Here is a 22086-nt window from a genome sequence, read left to right as displayed (position 1 = left end):
CTACTGTGAGGCCGACCACCTGTCTGTTTGACCCTTGCCCTACGTGGCTCATTATGGGCTGCAAAGAGAGACTGAGCGAAGGGATCAAGGCAGTGGTAAATGCTTCCTTGGAAGAGGGTGCAATGCCATTAGCCCTTAAGGAGGCAGTAATAAAGCCCATTCTGAAAAAGTCCTCCTTGGATCCCCAAGAGTTGAACAACTTTCGCCCAGTCTCTACCATTTTTGGGCAAGGTGATTGAGCGAGTGGTGGCCACACAGTTACAGACACACTTGGATGAAGCAGATTATTTAGATCCATTCCAATCGGGCTTCAGGACTGGACATGGAACTGAAACAGCCTTGGTCGCTCTGGTGGATGATTTGAGGAGGGCGTTGGATAGGGGAGAACATGCATTCCTCGTCCTCCTGGATCTCTCAGCAGCTTTCGATACCGTTGACCACGGTATCCTCTTGGATCGCCTGGAGGGGATGGGAATAGGGGGCACTGTTTTACGGTGGTTCCATTCCTATCTCTCGGACAGGCACCAACGGGTGGCATTGGGAGATGAGGTTTGACCCTTGGCCTCTCAGTTGTGGTGTGCCACAGGGTTCTATCCTCTCTCCCATGCTATTTAACATCTATGTAAAGCCGCTGGGGGCCATCATCAGGAGATTTGGGTTGCAGTGCCACCAATATGCGGATGACACTCAGCTCTATCCCTCATTTAAGTCCTCACCAGAGTTGGCTGTGGATACCATTTCCAAGTGCCTGGAGTCCGTAAGTGAATGGATGGGAGGCAATAGGCTGAAACTGAACCCCGACAAGACCGAGGTACTGCTTGTGGGAGACAAGAGAAGGTTGGGAGATATTGACCTGGTGTTGAATGGGGTAAGATTGCCCCTGAAGGACCAGGTTCGCAGCCTCGGGGTCATTCTTGACTCCCAGCTGTCCATGGAGGCTCAGGTTTTGGCAGCGAGCCGGGCAGCTTGGTATCAATTACATCTAATACAGAGGCTGCGACCCTACCTTCCTGTCCATCTGCTCCCACGGGTGGTACATGCCCTGGTCTCCTCTCGCTTAGACTACTGTAATGCGCTCTACGTTGGGTTACCCTTGAAGACAGTCCGGAAACTACAGCTGGTTCAGAATGCGGCGGCACGTTTGATTAAGAACAGCCGCCGCCGTGATCATATCACTCCAGTGCTAGAAGATCTGCACTGGTTACCAGTTGTTTACCGGGCCCAATTCAAGGTGTTGGTATTAACCTTTAAAGCCCTACACGGTTTCGGTCCAGTTTATCTAAAGGAGCACCTCCTGCATCACCAAATATGCCGCCTGACGAGATCGGCCTCGCAAGACCTTCTCTCGGTCCCACCAGTAAAAACAGCTAGGCTGGTGCGGACCAGAGAGAGGGCATTCTCGATTGTGGCTCCCACCCTCTGGAACTCTCTCCCATATGACCTTCGCCATGCCCCCTCCCTGGTAGGTTTTCGCCAAAGATTAAAAACGTGGCTGTTTCAGCGGGCATACAGGATTCCTAGGTAATTTTAGTTTTTAACGTACAGAAGTGGGTGGGCTAATTATCCGAAGATTCTCTGCCCTATGACATCCGCCATGCCTCCTCCCTGGCAGGTTTCCGCCGAGAATTGAAAACCTGGCTGTTTCGGTGGGCCTATGGGACTTTTGGGTAATCTCGTTTTATTCTGTAAAGATGTGGGTGGGTTTTGATTATGTAGAGTTGCTGTTCATTTGTATTTATATGTTATTTTATTCTTTTGTACGTCGCCTAGAGTGGCCGTTTCATACGGCCAGATAGGCGACTTAGAAATAAAATTTATTATTATTATTATTATTATTATTATTATTATTATAATGTCATTTTAAGATACTTGAACTGCTTGCTAAGCACAGGTGAGAAGTATTCAATCAGCCAAGTGCTTTGTCTAGCATTCCTTATTTAAATGTATGTTTTGAGCTTTTCATTAAACCTGTTTCCCGTATGCAAGACTGGAGTGTCTCTTTATGGAGTTTGTCAGATTGGACTTTGATAGCCAGCTATCACATGGTGTCAGAAACTAGAAGTTTCCTCTCTCTTTTTTTTGAGTGACGGATTGCTGGTGTATTTTTGCACACAATTATCAGCTTAAGTAGCTGTAAACATGGACTCATTTCGGCCTCCACCTCCACTTGCTTTGCAAGGCAATTTGGCTGAGAACTGGAAACGCTGGGAGCAAGCTTTTCAGCTATATCTTACTGCTGCTGGAGTTGATAATGTTTCTAAGAAACGGCAAGTAGCTATATTGTTGCACTGTGTGGGAGAAGAAGCGCTGGCAGTTTATAATACTTTTACTTTCTCTGAAGACGGGCCAAAAGATGTAACAGAAGTTCTTGAACAATTTAGGATATATTGTACTCCTCGTAAGAATGTGGTATTTGAACGATATTCTGGAATCATTCACAGACACATGGAGAAACCATTGAACAGTTTGTTACTGAACTTAAACTTAAAGCCAGTAACTGTGAATTTGGTTCGGCATTTAATGATATGGTAAGGGATAATATCGTGTTTAGTGTGAAGGAGGAGAAATTAAAGGAAAGACTGCTGAGGGACCCTAATCTTACTCTGGAGAAAGCAACTGAAATATGTCATCTAGAAGAAATAACGAGAGCTCAACTACAGACTATGTCAACTTCCTCAATATACGGCAAGGAGTTGCATGTAGTACATGTAACTGATAAGGATTGTGAGGAGATTGCAGTACAGGCCCTTGGACCTGAGAGGGCACAATCTAAATGCAATTATGAACAAACTAGAAATAATAAGTGCTCTTGTTGTGGTACAGTGCATACGCCTCAAAATTGTCCAGCATTTGGAAGAATTTGTCATAAATGTGGCATAAAAATCATTATGCTAGAGTATGTAAAGTAAAACCATCAAGTTTCAACAGGGATATCAAATCCATGAGCTTGATTTAAACAGTTTGTTTATAGGAGAATTAGCTCATGAGACCACTGGTGTAGTTGCAAGCCAAGTGGGTGGATGGTATGTTGATATAATTTTGTGAGGACTTTCAGTAAAATTTAAACTGGATACAGGAGCTGAGGCGAATGTTTTGCCACTGCACATATTTCGTGAGTTACCAGGCAAGAAAGTGCTAACTAAAAGTGACGTAAGGCTTGTGGCTTATGGTGGAGCACATATAAAGCCTTTGGGAACTATTGTCCTTGATTGTCATACCCCAAGAGGAGCAGCTAGATTACTGTTTTATGTAATAGATAGCTCTTCTCTTCCATTATTGGGCAGGGCTGCCTGTGAGACTCTGGATTTGGTTCGTCGGGTTGATAGTGTGCACACAGTTGAACCTTTAACACAAGAGCGGTTACTTGCCATATATTCTGATGTTTTTGAAGGTCTTGGTGAATTTGAGGGTGCTCACCACATCCATATTGATCCAGCAGTGGCTCCTGTTATTTATGGATGTCAGAAGGTACCTTTTGCAATATTGGACAGGTTAAAGGAGACTTTGGGACAGATGGAGAGTGCTGGAGTAATATCTAGAGTTATGTGTCCTACAGAGTGGGTCAGTAGTCTGGTTATTACAGAAAAGAAGAATGGGAAGTTGCGTATATGTTTTGACCCTCGTGATTTGAATAAAGCAGTTCGTAGACAGCATTATACCATTCCTACAACAGAGGATGTTTTGAGCCATTTAGCTGGAATGAATTTTTTTACCATCTTAGATGAGAAAGATGGATATTGGCAGGTGAAATTGGATGAACCTTCATCACGCTTATGCACATTTAATACACCATGGAAAAGGTATTGTTTCCATCGTTTGTCATTTGGACTTAAATCTTCTAGTGAGGTCTTTCAACAGAAAAATGAGGAAACGTTTGGCCATAAAAGAGGGGTGTACATGATAGCTGATGATATGATCATTGCAGCAGAGACATTGGAACAGCATGATCAGATTCTTAATCAAGTTATGGAGACAGCACGTGCTAAGAATATCAAGTTTAATAAGGATAAGATTCAGTTTAATGTCAACTCAGTGAAATACATGGGTCAAATAGTGACTGCTCAGGGAGTTCAACCAGATGATGACAAAGTCAAGGCTATCCGAGATATGATACATCCGCAAGATAGACAAGGTCTGCTCAGATTTTTGGGATCTGTGCAATATCTGTCAAAATATATTCCACGGGAGGCAGAATTGACAGCACCCTTGCGAAACTTGTTAAGAAAGGACATATTGTTTCAATGGATGCCAGAACATCAGAAAGCTTTTGAACTGATTAAACAGCAACTGTGTCAAGCACCTGTACTCCAATACTTTGATATTACCAAACCAGTTACTGTACAAGCTGATGCATCAAAAGATGGTCTTGGAGCATGTTTTTTTCAGGAGAATAGACCAGTGTCTTATGCTTCGAGATCACTTAGCTCATCGGAGCAAGATTATGCTCAGATAGAGAAAGAATTGCTTGCAGTTTTGTATGCAATGAGAAAATTCCATCAGTATGTGTTTGGTAAAGTTGTTTCAGTTCAGACTGATCATAAACCCTTAGAAGCAATTTTTAAAAAGCCAACTGGTAGTGCTCCTGCTCGTTTACAGTGTATGCTTTTACAGCTTCAGAGGTATCAACAATGTAGTGTACACCCCAGGTAAGGTTATGCATCTTGCTGATACATTGTCTCGAGCTACCGTGGATCTTCCTGTAAGTGATGAGGATTCCATGGTCGGTGAGAGAGTGATATATGGGTTGGGTACACTGGCCATGCATCCAAGGGGGGCGGCTACTATACAGGAAGCCACAAAACAAGATCCTCAACTTCAAGTAGTGGCAGCCTTCATAAAGAATGGATGGCCACAGTGAGAGATGTTTCTCCTGTCGCAAAGCCTTTTTGGCCTATAAAAGACTCTTTATGTTGTCAAGATGATATTGTTTATTTGGGGGACAGGGTAGTTATTCTTGTGTCTCAAAGACAAGGTGTTCTCTCGCAACTTCATGATTCTCATCAAGGTATTCAGAGAACTAAAGCTAGGGCAAGAGGATTGATGTATTGACCTGGTATGTCTAATGATATTGAGAAGGTGGTTGGAAATTGTTCTGTTTGTGTTCGGTATGCTCCACATAATCAAAAGGAGCCACTTAAACCACATGAGATTCCTGAATTACCATGGCAGAAGTTGGGTGTGGACATTTTTGAATATGGTTCTTCTTTTCTTCTTGTGATTGATTATTTTTCAAAGTATCCAGAAGTATTGAGCTTGTCTGATAAGACACCAAGCACTGTAATTGTTAAGCTTAAAACTGTGTTTGCTCATCATGGAATTCCAAGGATAGTTGTGAGTGATAATATGCCATTTGCTAGTAAAGAGTTTCAACAGTTTGCTTATGATTGGGGGTTTGAACAATGTTTTAGCAGCCCAGGCTATCCACAATCCAATGGAATGGTTGAAAGAGCAATCCAGTCTATTAAGCAGCTTATTAAAAAGGCAGAGGATGCTCAGGTGGACCCACATTTGGCAATATCACAATACACCAGTCAGTGGAATGTTATATTCACCTGCTCAAATGTTGATGGACAGGATGCTTAGGAGTAAACTTCCAGAAACAACTAATTTATTATATCCTAAGATACCCATTGGTGTACGCAGGGGTCTTCAGAAAATACAGGATAGACAAAAACATTTCTATGACTGTACAGCAAAGCATCTTAAGGCCCTAGAAGCATGAGATTCAGTATTGATAGAGTCTAACAAAGGTTGGCTTCCTGCTACTGTTACAGAGAAATGTGAGCAGCCTCATTCCTATCAAGTAATGACACCAGACGGTCGTATCAGCGTAATAGACGCCATTTAAAGCTTCAACAGCAGACATCTGAAAAGTGTGATGATATGTGTTCAGGGCAGGATGAATTTCCTGCCATGGAACAGAATAAACTGAACAATCCTTTTGACAATGCCACTCCTTCTGTAAGTGACGCCAAAGACGCTAATGAGGATAACATCATACCTCAGGAGACAAGTGCTTCCCATGTTAAAGAAAGGCTTCCTGTACGTGAAACATCTCGAGGCAGACCTGTCATTTTACCAGCAAGATTTAGGGACTGTGTCCCTTGAGAAAGGATGGTGGTAAAGACCATCCTCAGTGGTGGGCTAAGTACTGGTGACCTCTGGCCCCATTATAATGATCTTCTTGATTTTTTTATTTTTGTGTTTTTAATGTTAAATATCATTTTATTGTTTTTATGTGTTTTGTTATAAAACAGAGATGTGGTGTAATGTCTTTTTAAGATACTTGAACTGCTTGCTAAGCACAGGTGAGAAGTATTCAATCAGCCAAGTGCTTTGTCTAGCATTCCTTATTTAAGTGTATGTTTTGAGCTCTTCATTAAAACTGTTTCCCGTATGCAAGACCGGAGTGTCTCTTTATGGAGTTTGTCAGATTGGACTTTGATAGCCAGCTATCACAGTACCTGTCTTTCAGAGATTCCCTCAAAGTATGCAGAAATACTGAGTGTGTGTTTTAAGAAATCATATCCCACCACCAAACTAGAAGACTGAGAGCTGTGCATACGTGTTGTCTGCACATGCTGGCATCAGATACCAGCACCCAGTGATGAACCTTCAGCTGACTGGAGCTTGCAGTTAGAAGAAGGGCAGTAAGAGGCCTATTGCTGGCTTCCCTTTGTCCTGGGGCCCCCGGGGGAGGGGGAAAGCAGAATTAGTGTCAGAAGATGAATGTTTCCAAATCCAATTCTCTCCCCACCACTACAGAGCCAATAGGCAAGAATGACAAACTGACAAGGCAAAACCAGTCCTTAGCAATCTTCCTTGTACCTTATGGAGAAGTGGAAATGGCCACAGAGAACACATGCGCGCACACACATGTATGTTCTCTGAGTTAAATATCTTCTACAGGGTAAATGGAACATGCACACAAATGCCTATGCAACATTCTTTTCAATGAAGTGTTACCCTGGATGTACATCCAAATGCACGGTGCATTCATCTGAAAGCCATACAATGCAGACAGACTCCACATCTGAGTGCTGACACCCTCTGTCAGCACTGTATGGCTTTCAGTGGAATGTACATTTGGATGCACATTCAGATGCATATGAAGTGTGCACTCCACTGAAAGTAATGTCTTGTATAGTCATTCATCTTAATCATCCTTTGTAAGAAGACTCCAGAGCAGTGTACAGTGTGGTGGTGATAAAACTATTCACACAATGCATGGGTGTAATATTTAAAAATAAAACAACCAACAATAAACAACAAGATAAAAGGCAGGCTTAAAACCTAAAACTAAGGAGCAGATGAGGCTGTCCCAACTACAATATAATCTGAAATGGCAGGGCAGATTGAAAGGTTTTAGCCTGGTTCCAACATTTTTTGCATTGTCAGTGCCAGAGATGTCTCCTTGGGGAGGGCATTCCAAAATCCATATTGAGATGAACATACAGATGCACACCCAAACACTGGGAGTTTCTGCAGATCTGTACTTATAGTCTCTAAATATTTTCACATATTCTTAAAAAATACCCATCCTTTCTTACTTCACTGACTTCCAGTTCATTTCTGGGACTGATTCAAAGTGCCAGTTTTGACCTATTATGCCTTACATGCTTTGCGCCCTCAGTACGTAAAGGAACACCTCTTCCTATATGTACCTATCCATGAACTAAGATCATCCATGGAATCCCTTTGCTAAGTATCCCTCAATCTAAAGTATGGAGGAGGGCTATGAGTGGGCAGGGCTTTTCAGTGGTGCTTCCCAATCGTATAACACTCTCTCTGTTACCTGATAGCCATATTAAGAGGTTTCTGGTCCCAAGCTCAAACTTTTTACCGCCCCCCCATATCATTTTTACATCATCTTAACATTAATCTTTGCTAATTTATGGTGGCTGCTTGGTTTTAGCTCTTTTCCTGTGTTAATTTATTTATTTGCTTGTAGTTTGCATTTGTTTATTCTTTTAAGCTGGGTTTGAATTTTAATGCTGAACTGATTTGAACTCTTGTGTTTTTAATCTTGTTTTATGATTTATATGAGGATTTGTTTTACTAGTAGACTAATCAACAAATAATAAAAGAAAACATATATAATAACCATGAAACATATTTCTACAGCAAGTTTAAGTAATTATAAAATACTAGGCAACATTTCTCTTCACAGAGCTGAAATCAGATTGGGAGATCCTCCATGGACATAATTCCCCACAGCTGATAAAAATCTCACCCAAAATGTATTTTATCTGAATAAAATTCCATTGGCCTAGTCACACTTTCAAAATGTATTTGTATATGACCAGTTGTATCAGAATGTAGCGAGGCACATTAGGATATGCATCCCACTGAAAGCATATGTAGTACAGACAGATGGCCACCACATCTGAATGCATGTTCTGATATGAATTTAAATGTGCATCAGATTGACATCCGTGGTTCCTGATCCATGTGAATAATATATGTCCAGAAGTCTGATTACACATATGGATTGCCTTAGCTGGCTCAGGGTGAATGTTTGCCCCCATCACTGTAGATTTCATTACAGTGAAGCTGGATCATTATGGTCTTTTGCTAGACTCATTGTGCAATATGGCAAAATTTGAAAACATCACAACACAAAGTTGGCCCAGGGGTATAAATCACTACTTGAAAAGAGATCAGGCTGAAATTTCCCCATAAGCTGTTCTGAAGTTCTTCTACTTACTTCAGTGGGAATATTGTTGAAAAAATGATTTGGAAATTATAGACTGAAGAAACAAACTGCTGCTGCTACTTGATCTTTTGGGCTTGCACATGAAGTTGGGGGAAAGAAATCTTCCTGAGATATTTGAGGAAATGTGAGATAATTGAAGAAAGAAAAACTAGCACATTGCTAACAGCAAGGCCATATTTTTTATTCCGTTATAATAACATGTCAGAATCAAAACAGCTTCAAAAATAAGCATTTCTTAAACTCTCAGCCACACCAATTAAAATTTGCCCCAAATCTTACACTGTATTATGCTTGTGACAATGAAGCTTCGTCACAAACTATGTATGTTAGCCTCAGATAGAGGGGAGCCAAGGAGAAGTGGTGTGCAGGACTGGCAGCAAAACTACGAGTTGCTGGTCTGGCCCAGTTGCCTGAAGCAAAGAAGGAATAGGAGGTGCCACCACAATGTGGCAGGGTGGGAAGCACTGGCCCAGTTGGCTCAGTGATGAGCACACACTCCTGTGTAGCCAGTGTAACACAAGAAGCACAGGTTTCCACAGGAACTTTTCCATGGAAGTGGCAAAGTATAAACATACATCAGGGATCTGGTGACTGAGAACTGAAACCTGACATCTACCAAGCTGGGTAGAGTCAACCTGGCCGCTACCTCTCCATTGTTTCTCAAAGGGTAGATCTGCCACCCATCAACTGGCAGACCTGGTGTCCAGATGGCATCTTTTCACCCACAACTGAAACTCACAATTCTTTCCCTGGGCTTTAATTGACTGCTGAAACTCTCTGTTCTTTCCCTCTTGCCATTAAATAACTGCTATTGCAATCAACTTCTCAACTCCCTTGTATTTTCTCCCAAAGGCCTAGCATGCCAGGAGACTAGATAACACTGCACTACACTGCATAGTTGTTACTTATCACCCTAACTTCCCCTTTCCCCCAGCAAAATGAGTATAACAACACTGGGCTAACCTACATGTTCTCAGCCAGTCCTCCCTTTGGTAACATAGCTTTAAATCATCATGGACTTTAGAAGAGAGATTAAAAATGAAACAGGAAGTTCTGTCTACAGACAATGGGTGTATCATTCGTTTTGTCTAATTGGTTAGCTCTAGTGTCCTAAATGCCAATCATTACTATGACTTCATTCATTAACAAACTGAAAAGTAGGAGCAGGCTAGTTTCTCACAAAACAAATGGGCAGAATTAGTGTCTACATCTTTTGTCTCTTGTCTCAGGTGCTACAAGGGCTAAATATTTTTTAGGTCATGGTCAGATCACTACTTGGTGAGAGTAGACCTTTCAATGCCACACACCCTCCGCGGGGGTAAAGGAACCATTAGGATGGTCCGCCCCAGGCGCTTGATGGATCCTGATGGATTCCTGAATGCGCTTGGGGACTTTATGGAGCCTGCAGACGGGCACTCGGTCGAGACCCTGGTGGAGGAATGGAATAAGGCGATCACCGGGGCATTAGACTGGGTGGCTCCAAAATGCCCTCTCCACCTGAATAGAGCTCAGACAGCACCATGATATACTCCACGGTTGCGAACTCTGAGGCGGGAGGTGAGATGGCTAGAGCGCCGGTGGCAGAAATCTTGCTGTGATGACGATCGGACACGGGTTAGAGCGGCTGCAGCAGCCTACCATGTGGCGATAAGGGCAGCAAAAAAGGATTTTTATGCTGCCTCTATTGCGTCCACAGAGTGCTGTCCCAGGAGGTTGTTCCAAGTGGTCCGGAGCCTGGTCGGTCCAGTTGCTTTGGAACCTATGGAACATTCTAAGACCTCCTGTGATGAGTTTGCAAAGCACTTTGCAGATAAAATCGATCGTCTAAAGAGTGATTCCGCATGCTATGGATACTGTGAGCGAGCCAGAGTTGGCAGTGGTTCTCCGGTGGTGTGGGATCGGTTCCAGCTTCTTCCTTCTGATGAAGTAGACAAGGTGCTTTCAACCTTAAGGCCAACCACCTGCTTACTCAACCCTTGCCCATCGTGGCTCATTATGAGCTGCAAGGACAGTCTGGGCGAGGGGATCAAGGCGGTGGTAAATGCGTCCTTGAAAGAGGGAGGCAGTAATAAAACCAATTTTAAAGAAGCCCTCCTTGGATCCCCAAGATTTGAACAACTTTTGCCCAATCTCAAACTTACCATTCTTGGGCAAGGCAGTTGAGCGGGTGGTGGCGAAGCAGTTACAAGTGCAATTGGAGGAAGCGGATTCTCTGGATCCATTTCAGTCGGGTTTCAGGCCTGGACATGGGACTGAAACAGCCTTGGTCACCTTGGTGGATGATTTGAGGAGAGCATTGGATAGGGGTGAGTGCACCTTCCTCGTCCTCTTGGACCTCTCAGCGGCTTTTGATACCATTGACCACGGTATCCTTCTGGATCACCTGGAGGGGTTAGGCATAGGGGGCACTGTATTGCAGTGGTTCCATTCCTTCCTCTCTAATAGGCACCAAAGAGTAGCATTGGGGGATGAGGTTTCGGACCCTTGGCCTCTCACTTGTGGGGTGCCACAGGGCTCCATCCTCTCCCCGATGCTATTTAACATCTATATAAAGCCGCTGGGGACTATCATCAGGAGATTTGGGCTGCAGTGTCACCAATATGTGGATGACAAGCAGTTCTATCTCTCATTTAAATCTTCACCGAGGTTGGCTGTAGAAACCCTATCCAAGTGCCTGGAATCAGTGAGTGGCTGGATGGGAAGGAATAAGCTGAAGCTGAACCCTGACAAAACTGAGGTACTGTTCGTGGGAGACAAGGGAAGGTTAGGGGATTTGGAACTGGTGCTCAATGGGGTACAATTGCCCCTGAAAGACCAGATCCATAGCTTCGGGGTCATTCTTGACTCCCAACTGTCCATGGAAGCTCAGGTTTCGGCTGTGAGCCGGGCAGCGCTATATCAACTCCATCTGATATGGAGGCTACGCCCCTACCTTCCCAATCATATGCTCCCATTGATGGTACATGCCCTGGTCTCCTCTCGCCTAGACTACAGTAATGCATGCTCTACGTGGGGCTACCCTTGAAAATGGTCCGGAAGCTGCAACTGGTACAGAACTCGGTGGCGTGCCTGATTAAAGGCAGTCGCCGGCAAGATCATATCACTCCAGTGCTAGAAGAGTTGCACTGGTTACCAGTTGCTTGCCGGGCCCAATTCAAGGTGTTGGTTTTGACCTTTAAATCCCTATAAAGTTTCATCCCAGTCTATCTAAAGGAACGCCTCCAGCATCATCAGCTATGCTGCCCAACAAGATCAGCCTCAAAAGACCTTCTCTCCATCCCATCAGTCAAAACAGCCAAACTGGTGAGGACTAGAGAGAGGGCTTTTTCAGTTGTGGCCCCCACCCTGTGGAACTCCCTCCCAAATGATCTCCGCCATGCCCCTTCCATGATGAGTTTCCGCCAGGCCTTGAAGACCTGGTTCTTCAGGCAGGCTTTTGGGGTTGGCTAGATTTTAACTTCATTGTTTTTAGATTTTTAATGTCTAGGTATTGTATGCCTATTTTGTATGTCGCCCAGAGTGGCTGGATAGCCAGCCAGATGGGCGACTATTAAATTCAATAAATAAATATTAGCTCACTAGAGGTGAATGTTTGCTCCTTGCTCTCATGATAACTCAGGAAAACATCCCTGTTGTTATAGCAGGATAGCAAAAGGGATGTATTCCTGAATTCTGAGAGCAAGGACTATGCACAGTTTAGGGGCTTGTAAAAGACTGAGGAGCGGCAGACCAAGGATGATCCTCAGGTTCCAGAATAGGACAAACCAAGAGCTCCCCCCCACTGCACACATACAAAATGCCCTTCTGTCCAGCCAAGGCCACTAATTTGTTGGAAGACATTTGGGCCTGCATGCCTTGCCCCACCCAGCATGGGAGACAGCGGCCCATGGGAGGGATCGAGGGAGGGAGAGGGTGAGCAAGCAAGAGAGGATAGTAAGAGGAGAGGTATATGCTCTGCTATTTATTAGCCAGAAAATTGCCTGCAGACCTTTAGTGAATAATCCATTTTTAAGGTTTGAAGCCATAAATAAATTGTTACACTTATACTTTAATATGTTGAAGCTTGTTTATAAAGAATAACCTCCAAACTGAACCTAGAAGCACGCTTGTAGTTCAATGCCTTTAAAAAATAACAATAAGAAAAAGTGGGGGGGAGATCTTATTCTCCTGTCAGTATCACCTTTGCAGGTTAAAACAAACAAACACCTTAGCAATATTATTTAAAATTTCTGAAGGAAGGTTCTTCTGTGCTGTTCTTCACCCATCTGTCAGAACGTAAGACCAGCTTAAAGAAACCAGGGGTCAGATTCTTCTCATGAAACTGGCCCAAAGCACTGTTGAATTCAAAGAGAACTGAGAATTCAAACTGAAAGCAAGAGATCATGCACTGGAGAGCAATATGGATCCTGCTTTTGGGGAAACTCCACAGGCACTAATACATCAGCATGCATAATCCAAGTATTCACACTGGGTGGATAAAAATAAGAGAAATCATGACAACCTACTTTGGTGAAAGCATTTTTTATCTATGGATCTATGGATATGAGGCCTAATTAATTAACAGGAAACAGCTATTCGCATGTTACCTTCATAGAATCTCGGGAAGAATTAAGGTTAGCAGTTCTCCAGTTATTCAGATCATGTTAATCCCTTACAACTGGTCGTCCTTTATAGTTCTGCAGAGGTCTTCTTTCAGATTTTAGACACAGCTGTCCAACCTCCCTGAAGTAGTCTTCTGGGTGACACAGTGTGATATAAACATTTTATTTCCATGTATTTGTAAGAGCTGTATTACTGAGAAATGGTAGAAGATCATCAGAGAGCTTCGGCTATGGGGCGGTATACAAGTGCAATAAATAAATAAATAAATAATTCATCACAATGGGGAGACCATCCTGGCCTCATCTGTAAACCAGAGAAGGAACCATGGAAGGGAATTTGCCCCCTCCCGCCTGCCTAACGAATACTCTACTCCAATTGCCAGTTACCTGGGATTGCCGAGCTGATTGGAGGCATCCTCTGACCTCTTCCACTAGCCAGGGCACCAAGGGACACTGGAAGGCTGCACTCCTTGCCTCCCATGAAGAACATAATGGCAAGGGAGAGACCAACCTGTCCCCATCCATTGGCCAATGAAACATCAGCTGTGCTTTTTATTTATTTATTTATTTATTTATTTATTAAATTTATATACCGCCCGACTAGCAATAGCTCTCTCTCTCTTTTCTCTTCTGTCCCCATCCCTCTTTTTTGTTCTGTGTTATGTCTATAAGATTGTGAGTCTGTGGGAAGGCCTTATTTTTTATTATATTTTAGGTATTCTGTAATTGTTAAGTAACAACAACATCTCTGAGGAGTGGTCCATTAGAAATTATACCAGAATATCTGCAGAGTGTTTGATCCATACTCTTCATTCCTTTTGCTAGGCTTACTTGCTTCACAATGAAGCTGTTTTAGAAACTTTCAGAAGATAAAACTTTTTTCACACCAAGCCAAAGGCAGAGATGACCTTCAGTTTCTCCACAAGAATGTGGATGGTTAGGATCTTTCTGCTACTCCCATAATCTGCCTTTCTAGAAAAAAGTAACACCACATATCAGAAATACGAACACCCATTAAATGCTAATAGAAAAAGGATGTATATGAGAAAGAGGTGTGTCTGCTGTCTTTTTTTCAGACAGCCTTTCAGCTTTTAACAGCTTAATGAACAACAGAAATTCAACAGGAAAAGCAGTGCCCATTTTGCACAGTAGGGCCCTGCTTTACGGCGCTTCGCTTTACAGTAATTCGCTAATACAGCGGTCTCAATTAGACGCAATTAGACTAAAGCCCCACTCATACGGCGGTTTTTGGGCATCACGCACCATTCTATTCAATGACTTCCGCTTTACAGCGGTTTTCGCTTTACAGCAGGGTCCGGAACGTAACCTGCTGTATGAGTGGGGCCCTACTGTATATCCATGCCAGAAAAAGTAACACCTGATGAATTTATTCCTGCCATACAGTTGTTAAAGGCAGAAAAACCATGCCGTAACAGATGGTACAGATTATACTCTGAAAGCCCAAAAAGATGAATCTGCAGGGATCATTGTTTGAAAGATAAAGGCTAATTCTCTTAGTCTTAAAGTCAACTAGCCAAAAAGGTGATGGGTTGAGGTGTTGCTTAGCAACCAGGCAGAGCAGCACAGTCTTCCGTGAGACAGCATGTACTCTGATTGGCTGTGTAGGTCTTAGGGAGTTTTCCCTATATGTTTGGTTGTATGTCTCCCTACTATGTACAAGGCCTGAACTGAAAGAAAAAACACTTTGGTTTTTTTCTCCCCAAATTATACACCATTTTTGTTCAATTTGCTCAGGAAAGTGTTATCATGGCTTTTCTCTCTGGACTCCGTCAGTGCTATTTAAGTGACTTAGAGTTTGGTATAGTATGGTTATACTAAGAATGTGATGGGGCTTGAGTTTCCTATAGTGTCATTTGGTTCCAGTCAGAAATGGGAGGGGGGGCGTACATGCACATTTTTTACAGTGTCTCTGGGCTCCTTTAAAATTCTCAAGACGCTTGCTTGCTCTTTTCATCATAGGGGATCAGTATTCATGCTCCAAGTTGTGAAAAAATATAAAATGTTAGGAGTTTTCTCAATAGGAGAGAAGGGTGTCAGCCTCTTTGCCTTCATCTGGCTATTTAAGTAAAGGCAGCTTTAAAAAATAATGCACGTTGTAGACAGTTCTACTTCCCAACTGCAAGGGATAATTGCACATGAAAAAAGCTTCTGCATTAAGTCCAATACAGCCTAATGGAAATGAGAAGGAACTACTATTGGTATTATGAACAGATGAGGTGGTCTTTTCTCTCCTGCTGCTTGTTGTGGCAATGGCAGTGGGGACACTGGACATAACAGCAAGGGAGAGAGGCAATTGGCTCCACTCCCTGCTTGCTCCCCTTGAGGGTCCACTGATAAAGTACAGAAAATGAACATCAAGCAGGCTGATCCAGCACCAACACTGCTTATGAGTAGTGGTGGCTGGTGACCACTGGAACTGGTGAGGTGGCCAAGGGGGCCATTGATGATGGGGCCAATTTGTTCTGGTTTTCTCCCCATCCTACCTTGCAAAGATACTGAGGCCACAAGTAAGGCAATGGTACAATTACTCAGCGTCTAATTGAGCTCAGTTCTGTGAGTTAGGTCAGGCTGAGACACTCCTCCTCCTAGAATTCTAATTCCCCCCCCCAACCTCAGAAAAGAGTGAAAGGTGGGACCTGCTGGCTACAATGTTTGTGATTGGCTGTGTTGTTCGCAGCTATGATTGGCCAGCAGAGGCAATGAACAGAAAATACTCCAAGGCCACTCTGAATGATAGGAAATTTATGAATATGACAGAAAAAATACTGGCAGGGCTCTGTCCCCCCTTGCCCTAGTGACCACCCTCCTCTGCTTACAATCATGGCTTAAGTGTCTTGCTGAACCCTGAAGTTCAACTGCTAGGGGGCTTTTCTTTGTTAGCCATCATATACGGAACAACCTGGTTCAACAACAGGGATGGGGAACATGTAGTCTTCCACATGTTGTTGAACAACAAATCTCATCAGTCTCACTCAACATGGAATACATTATATGTTACGATCATTCATAAAAAACAAAATGTTTGAAGCAACCCTCAGTATAGTGATGAGGCAGCTTTGTATGTGGGCCAGGCTAGAACTTTTTAATATAGTAAAAGCAGCTGGGGGGGGAGGGATTTGGGTCACAGTACAGTCAGTTAGCCCTCCTGCACTATTTCTTAATCTAAACTGCACCCTATAAAGATACTGTTTGTTCCATGTGGAAAATATCGGTTCCTATCAGAGCTTGGAAAAGTTACTTTTTTGAACTACAACTCCCATCAGCCCTAGGCAACATGGCCACTGGATTAGGCTGATGGGAGCTGTAGTTCAAAAAAGTAACTTTTCCAAGCTCTGGTTCCTATATAGTACTATTAAGTGGCACCCCCCCACACACAAATAGCAGATGGGGTGATCTGAACTAGGAAAATGGCATGGGGAAAGGTTTAATCACCCTTCTCCAGCACAGTGACCTTGATCCAATTCAGCTCCTTTCCCCCAGCTGGTTTTACATTTGCCTTTTGAGAAAAACACTTGCAGGAGATCCAATCCCAGTCCCCAAAATGTCATATCTAGATTTCCTCTTAATCTGTAATAGCCCTCTAAAATACAGGCAAAATCAGGGCCAGTACTCTTACTCTTTCTCTCTCACACACAGACACACACACACTGTTGTATTACAATGTTCCTTCCTAGAAGATTTTTCTGTAATAGTTTCACAATAAATAATATTTAAACTGTGATCATTGAAAGAAACGTCTCTCCCCGGTTAATAAAAAAAAAAAAAGGTCCCGCAAGAGGTATAATCCAAAACTGGAGCTTACCCCAATGTGTCAGCACTCGTCATCCTTGGTAGAGGGGAACAAAGAGAGGAAAAGGAGAGAAGAAGAAAGGGACATGGAAGCAGGTGGAGAGAAGAGTACGAAAAGCAAAGTGAAATATTGTTCGGAGAACTACATGGACATAATTATTGCCACAGGCTTCTGCTGCTGATGGAAGCACCAGTGGGGAATATTTGTGGGAGGGGAGGATTTCATTTACTAGACAAATATTGCCATATTGTTCATAATCATGGAAGATGTTTGCATCTGGGAATATGAGGGCAGACACAGCAGGTGTAAAGGAAAAGACTAAAACACAGCTCACCTATCCTGGCTAAGCCACTTTGTGGAGTTGGCAGTCCATATTCAAATTGTAGTTTTTTGAAGACAAATAATTACATTATGCACAGTTGACTATGCTGCGATTATAGAAAAGAATGTGGATCTTTCCCCCATTTTGCATATGTAGCATTCTCCTGTCCAATAATGACCTGCTGGGAATCTCCTTTTACACTGGGTATATCTATACTTTATATATACTGCTAATTGCACTGATAATTAAGACCAATATTTCTTAGTGGGTATGGATGCCCAGTGAACAAAGTTATAGATGAAGGATGCAACTCACTGGGTATTTCTCCTGTGAGAGTTCTGCTGAAATGTATAAAAGGATATATGGCCTTTCATTTGCATGAGACTTGTGTAGAAATCCTGAGTGGATTGTGTCCCAAGTAGCAATTCTACTTTAATTCAGGCTTAAAAGACTTCCAACCTTTTCCAAAATATGGAATCAAGAATCTGTTTTTATTTAATTAAAATCAGGGGTTGTAAAGGTATCTTTCTCTGCCTGAATACAATAGAAAACAAACGTACAACAAAAAATAAATGCAACCTTAAATGCAAGCTGTTAAGGAGATGTGAACTGCTTCTTTATCCTAATATAAATTATAACACTGGTAAATTACATTTCTACCCATTTTTTCATTTTACTGTTACTTAAGTCACAAATAATGGCGACGGACAAGCAGAAATCTGTAGATGTATTGTGGATTAAACTTGCATGATTATCATTCCTTTCATCCCCATACCCCTATTCTACCTCTTTCTTCCCAACTTCTGTAGGGCTTATCTTATAAAATGTCCAGTTAAGTATTGATTGCCTTTTAAGCTAGGTACCACACATTATTTGTTCTTTGCTTACCTCACCAACCTAATCTGTCTTTCTACAGGAGGCTGTCATAACAAGAGCCTAATGGAATAGGCCAATGGCCCATCTAGGTCAGTATCCTGTTTACACAGTGGCCAACCAGATGTCTCTAGAAACCCTGACAGCAGGGCCTGCATGCAAGACACCAGAAATACCAAAGAATGCCCTTTCCTCACATTTCTGAAGTATATTTTGCGTCTGATCTTCTAAGCTTCCTCAGCATTAAGATTGTGCAAAATGGGAGTTATGATGGAATCTTATCCCTTAAACACAATTAAATAATATTAATAAGAACTTTAAATGTTGTTGATTGCAATAGAGTAGTCTTTCTCAACCTTTGGGTTCCCAGATGTTGCTGAACTACAATTCCCATCGTTCCTGACCATTGGCCATGCTGGCTGGGACTGATGGGAGTTGTAGTCCAACAACATCTGGGGACCCAAAAGCTGGGAAAGGCTGCAATAGAGTATTCAAACCTATTTCTCTCTCTGCTTTGGGAGTCTCGGATCCAAAGTGAGGCTTCACTCTTGTGTCCTAGCAGTGGAAATTTACTGCCCTGTCTTATTCTGTTCATAAGCCAGAATCAGTAGCTTGCTCTGACAACTCTGCAAGACAGACAAAATTCTTGCCTTCAAGCTGAACTGCGTGCTGCTGATGAAACAGTGTCTGATGAGGTATCCAATGCACTAGCTTGTCCTGTTTTATGGGATCAGCTTCAGTTTTGTTTATTCTTGAGCATGTGGACAAGATGCTTGAAGTGGTATAGTCTACTACTTGCCCTCTTGCCCTCTGTCTGTCATGGTTGATTAAAGCTAGCCATGTGGGGTTGACCAGGTGGATCCATCGACTGGTAAGCACATCCCTTTGTGAAACAGTGTTTCATTGTATGGCTACTCTTCAGAAAAAAAACACCTCCCTGGATCCAGAGGCTTATTCCAATTACTACCTGGTTCCTAAAAGTCCTGTTTTGGGGAAAGGTGTTTAAGAAGGTGGTGGTAGTTCACCTACAGGTGCTCTTGGAGAAAACTGATTATCTGGATCCATTTCAATCTGAGTTCAGACCTGGCTTTAGGACAGAATTGGCCTTGGTCGCCCTGATGAATGACCTTTGTCAGGAGAGAGACAGGGGGAGTGTTTATCTTGCTCGGTCTTTCAGTGTCTTTTCATACTGTTGACTACAGTATTCTTCTGGATCATCTCCATGGGTTAAGGAGAGGCGGCACTGTATTATGGTGGTTTAACTCTTATCTGCAGGAACAATTTCACAGAGTAACATTGGGGGGCTGTGCCTTGGTCCCCTGGCAGTTGAACTGCAGTGTGCAGAAAGGCATATATTGTTCCCAATACTATTTAACATACTGTATTTAAGCAGCCACTGGGAATAGCCATTAGGAGATTTGGAGCAAAGTATGCCCAATATGCAGATTTGGAGCAAAGTATTGCTAATATGCAGATGACACCTATCTAAACACACACCTAAATAAACTAGGAATGGATCCTGACAAGTAACCCTATGGGGGTGTGGTTCCCATATCCAAGACGTGGGAGGTCTGTCTGTTCTGGATGGGTTTGCATTCCCTCCACTGGAGTATGTACATAGTCTGGGAGTACTCCTGGATCCAACTTTGTCATTAGAGTGAACAAAGTGACTACTATGGCATGGAGTGCTCACCAGTCATTTTGGTTGGTAAAACAGATACTGTGCACCCATTCCTGGGCAGGAATAGCCTCTCCATGGTGAGCCATGCACTGGTAATCTCACATGTAGATGTAATATGCTCTATGCAGGGTTGCCCTTACACTTGATTTGGAAGCTGAAGCTTGTGCAGAATGCTCGTACCTAGTGGTACATCTAAGTATGCACATATTAGACCAGTACTTAAGGATCTACATCGGGTGCCTATTTTCTTTCAAGCCAAGTTCAAGGGGCCGTAGTCCACTAAGTCCTAAATTAGTCATGTCTATTTACTTCAGTGGGTCTACTCTGAGAAGGTCTAGCATTGAACACCTCTCCATATTTTATTACTGACATATAATGAGACCAGTATACCCAGCAGACTGCCTCCCCTACTATTGGCCAAATCAACCTTTACAATCATAAGACCCTGTTTGCTGTACTAGAGCTAGTAGACTGTCATCACCAAACCATTTAGAAATGCCTTTTCAATTGTAGCACCAATCCTTTGGAATACACTCACAAACGAGATTTGGGAGGCTCCATCTGTTGGATTCTTCAAATATTTCCTAAAAACTCAGCTGTTTACCCATGTCTGTTTGGATGCTTGAGAGTGTTATCTTGTTCAGTTGCTGACTTGCTGTTTTAAATGAACTTTTTACAATGCATTTATTGTATTTTGTTGTAATTATTGAATTTTGATTTTATAATTTGTGTAAACCACTTAGCCAAAATGTTAAACAGCATACACATTTTCTAAATAAATATGTAAATAAAATACTCAGCTCTCTTCCATTTCATAAATGATATCATTGCCAGTTGGATATATGTCCTTTCAAGCAGATTTGAGGTGTCACTAGAAGGTCAGTCAGATAGATTTTCCTAAACTCTTGACACTCATACAGATTATTCTCTATCCCAGAGATTTATTGTACCTTTCCCTCTTTGTGAAGTTCTGGTGTAATATTGCTGACAGAGGAGGAATTTATTAATCCTTACTTTGCTCTGGAGTAAAAAATAATGATCCATGTTTTCATATGTAAAGGGCCTTATTTTGTTATCAGATATAACAGTGTAAATATATTTACAATTAATGCTCCCAACTACATTATCTGATCCTCTGGATGTGCATGTAAATCGATGTGCATGTGCCTGCACATAATGCATACACACATGCTGAGAAAGTAAACCAAATATATAAATATATGTATATATCAATGTGGACACATAAATATGATTAATCTTTAATTTTCCCAGAAAGGGAAAGCACTGTGGTTTGTAACAATGAGTATGGACATCAAATTGACAATGGGGAAAGAAAGAAGGAAATCAGGTTATTTAAACAAAAATAATCCCAGAACACAATAAACCCGGCAGCGCAGGCATGTGGATTTCCTACAGTACTGAAGCACGTGAACTACAGAGCTGCAGAAACCGAGATACAGAAGAAGCACTGAGGGACAGGGCAATAGATATATGAGACAGAGAGAGATGGAGAGAGAGAGAGAGAGATGGAGAGAGAGAGAGAGAGAGAGAAAGTGGCCTCAGCTACTAAGACAACTGTGTGCATCTAGAGGGGCAGGATCCTTAAAGATGCAGTATTCCTCTTAAAATAAACCAAAAGTGAGAGATGTTAAGACATTGATCAGGCACCATTTCAAATGTGTGATTGGTTATCCCAAAGAGGAAATATTTTTATGGGGTTTTTGCACTTCCTTTTTTGCTCCTACACTTTGTCCTACATTTTCTCATCTCCCTTAACAACACTTTCATCAGTATACATAAAAACCCTCAACATTTTGGAAATATGTTTCTCCTTTTTGTGCTCCCCCTAAGAAATTAGGACCACACAAGGTTTTTTCAGCTTTCTACATCCATTTGTAGTTCAGACAACTGCCACTGTGGGACAGAATTAAGAGTGTGCTGTTAAACTGATTTCTGCAGTGGCTTTTAAGTTTTCATTATTTCTATAAAGGGAGTACAATGGCCATATTCTTTTCTAGAACATGGCTGATCTTTTCAGTGGATTTGTACATGCTGAACTAATTTTATGAATGGCCTGTCTTC

At 42.4% G+C, this 22086-nt stretch overlaps 1 protein-coding gene across 16 annotated transcripts in view; it reads right to left on the bottom strand.

The window, feature by feature from the left end:
- Positions 1–22086, bottom strand: part of BRSK2 (BR serine/threonine kinase 2) — a 708663-nt gene that overhangs the window by 75203 nt on the left and 611374 nt on the right. For 13 of the 16 annotated variants that reach the window (XR_009760589.1, XM_061610101.1, XM_061610106.1 and 10 more), the window contains one exon: positions 17141–17164. The exons of the other annotated variants lie outside the window; for them this stretch is intronic. Coding sequence is in view for 12 of the 13 variants with exons in the window: in XM_061610101.1 (XP_061466085.1) it covers positions 17141–17164 (24 nt within the window). In the remaining variant the exon portion in view is untranslated. The remainder of the gene's footprint in view (positions 1–17140; positions 17165–22086) is intronic. 16 annotated transcript variants of the gene reach the window in all.

This window comes from Rhineura floridana, chromosome 2 (assembly GCF_030035675.1).
Source record: "Rhineura floridana isolate rRhiFlo1 chromosome 2, rRhiFlo1.hap2, whole genome shotgun sequence".
Lineage (NCBI taxonomy): Eukaryota > Metazoa > Chordata > Lepidosauria > Squamata > Rhineuridae > Rhineura > Rhineura floridana.
This window is presented reverse-complemented; position numbering and strand designations above follow the sequence as displayed.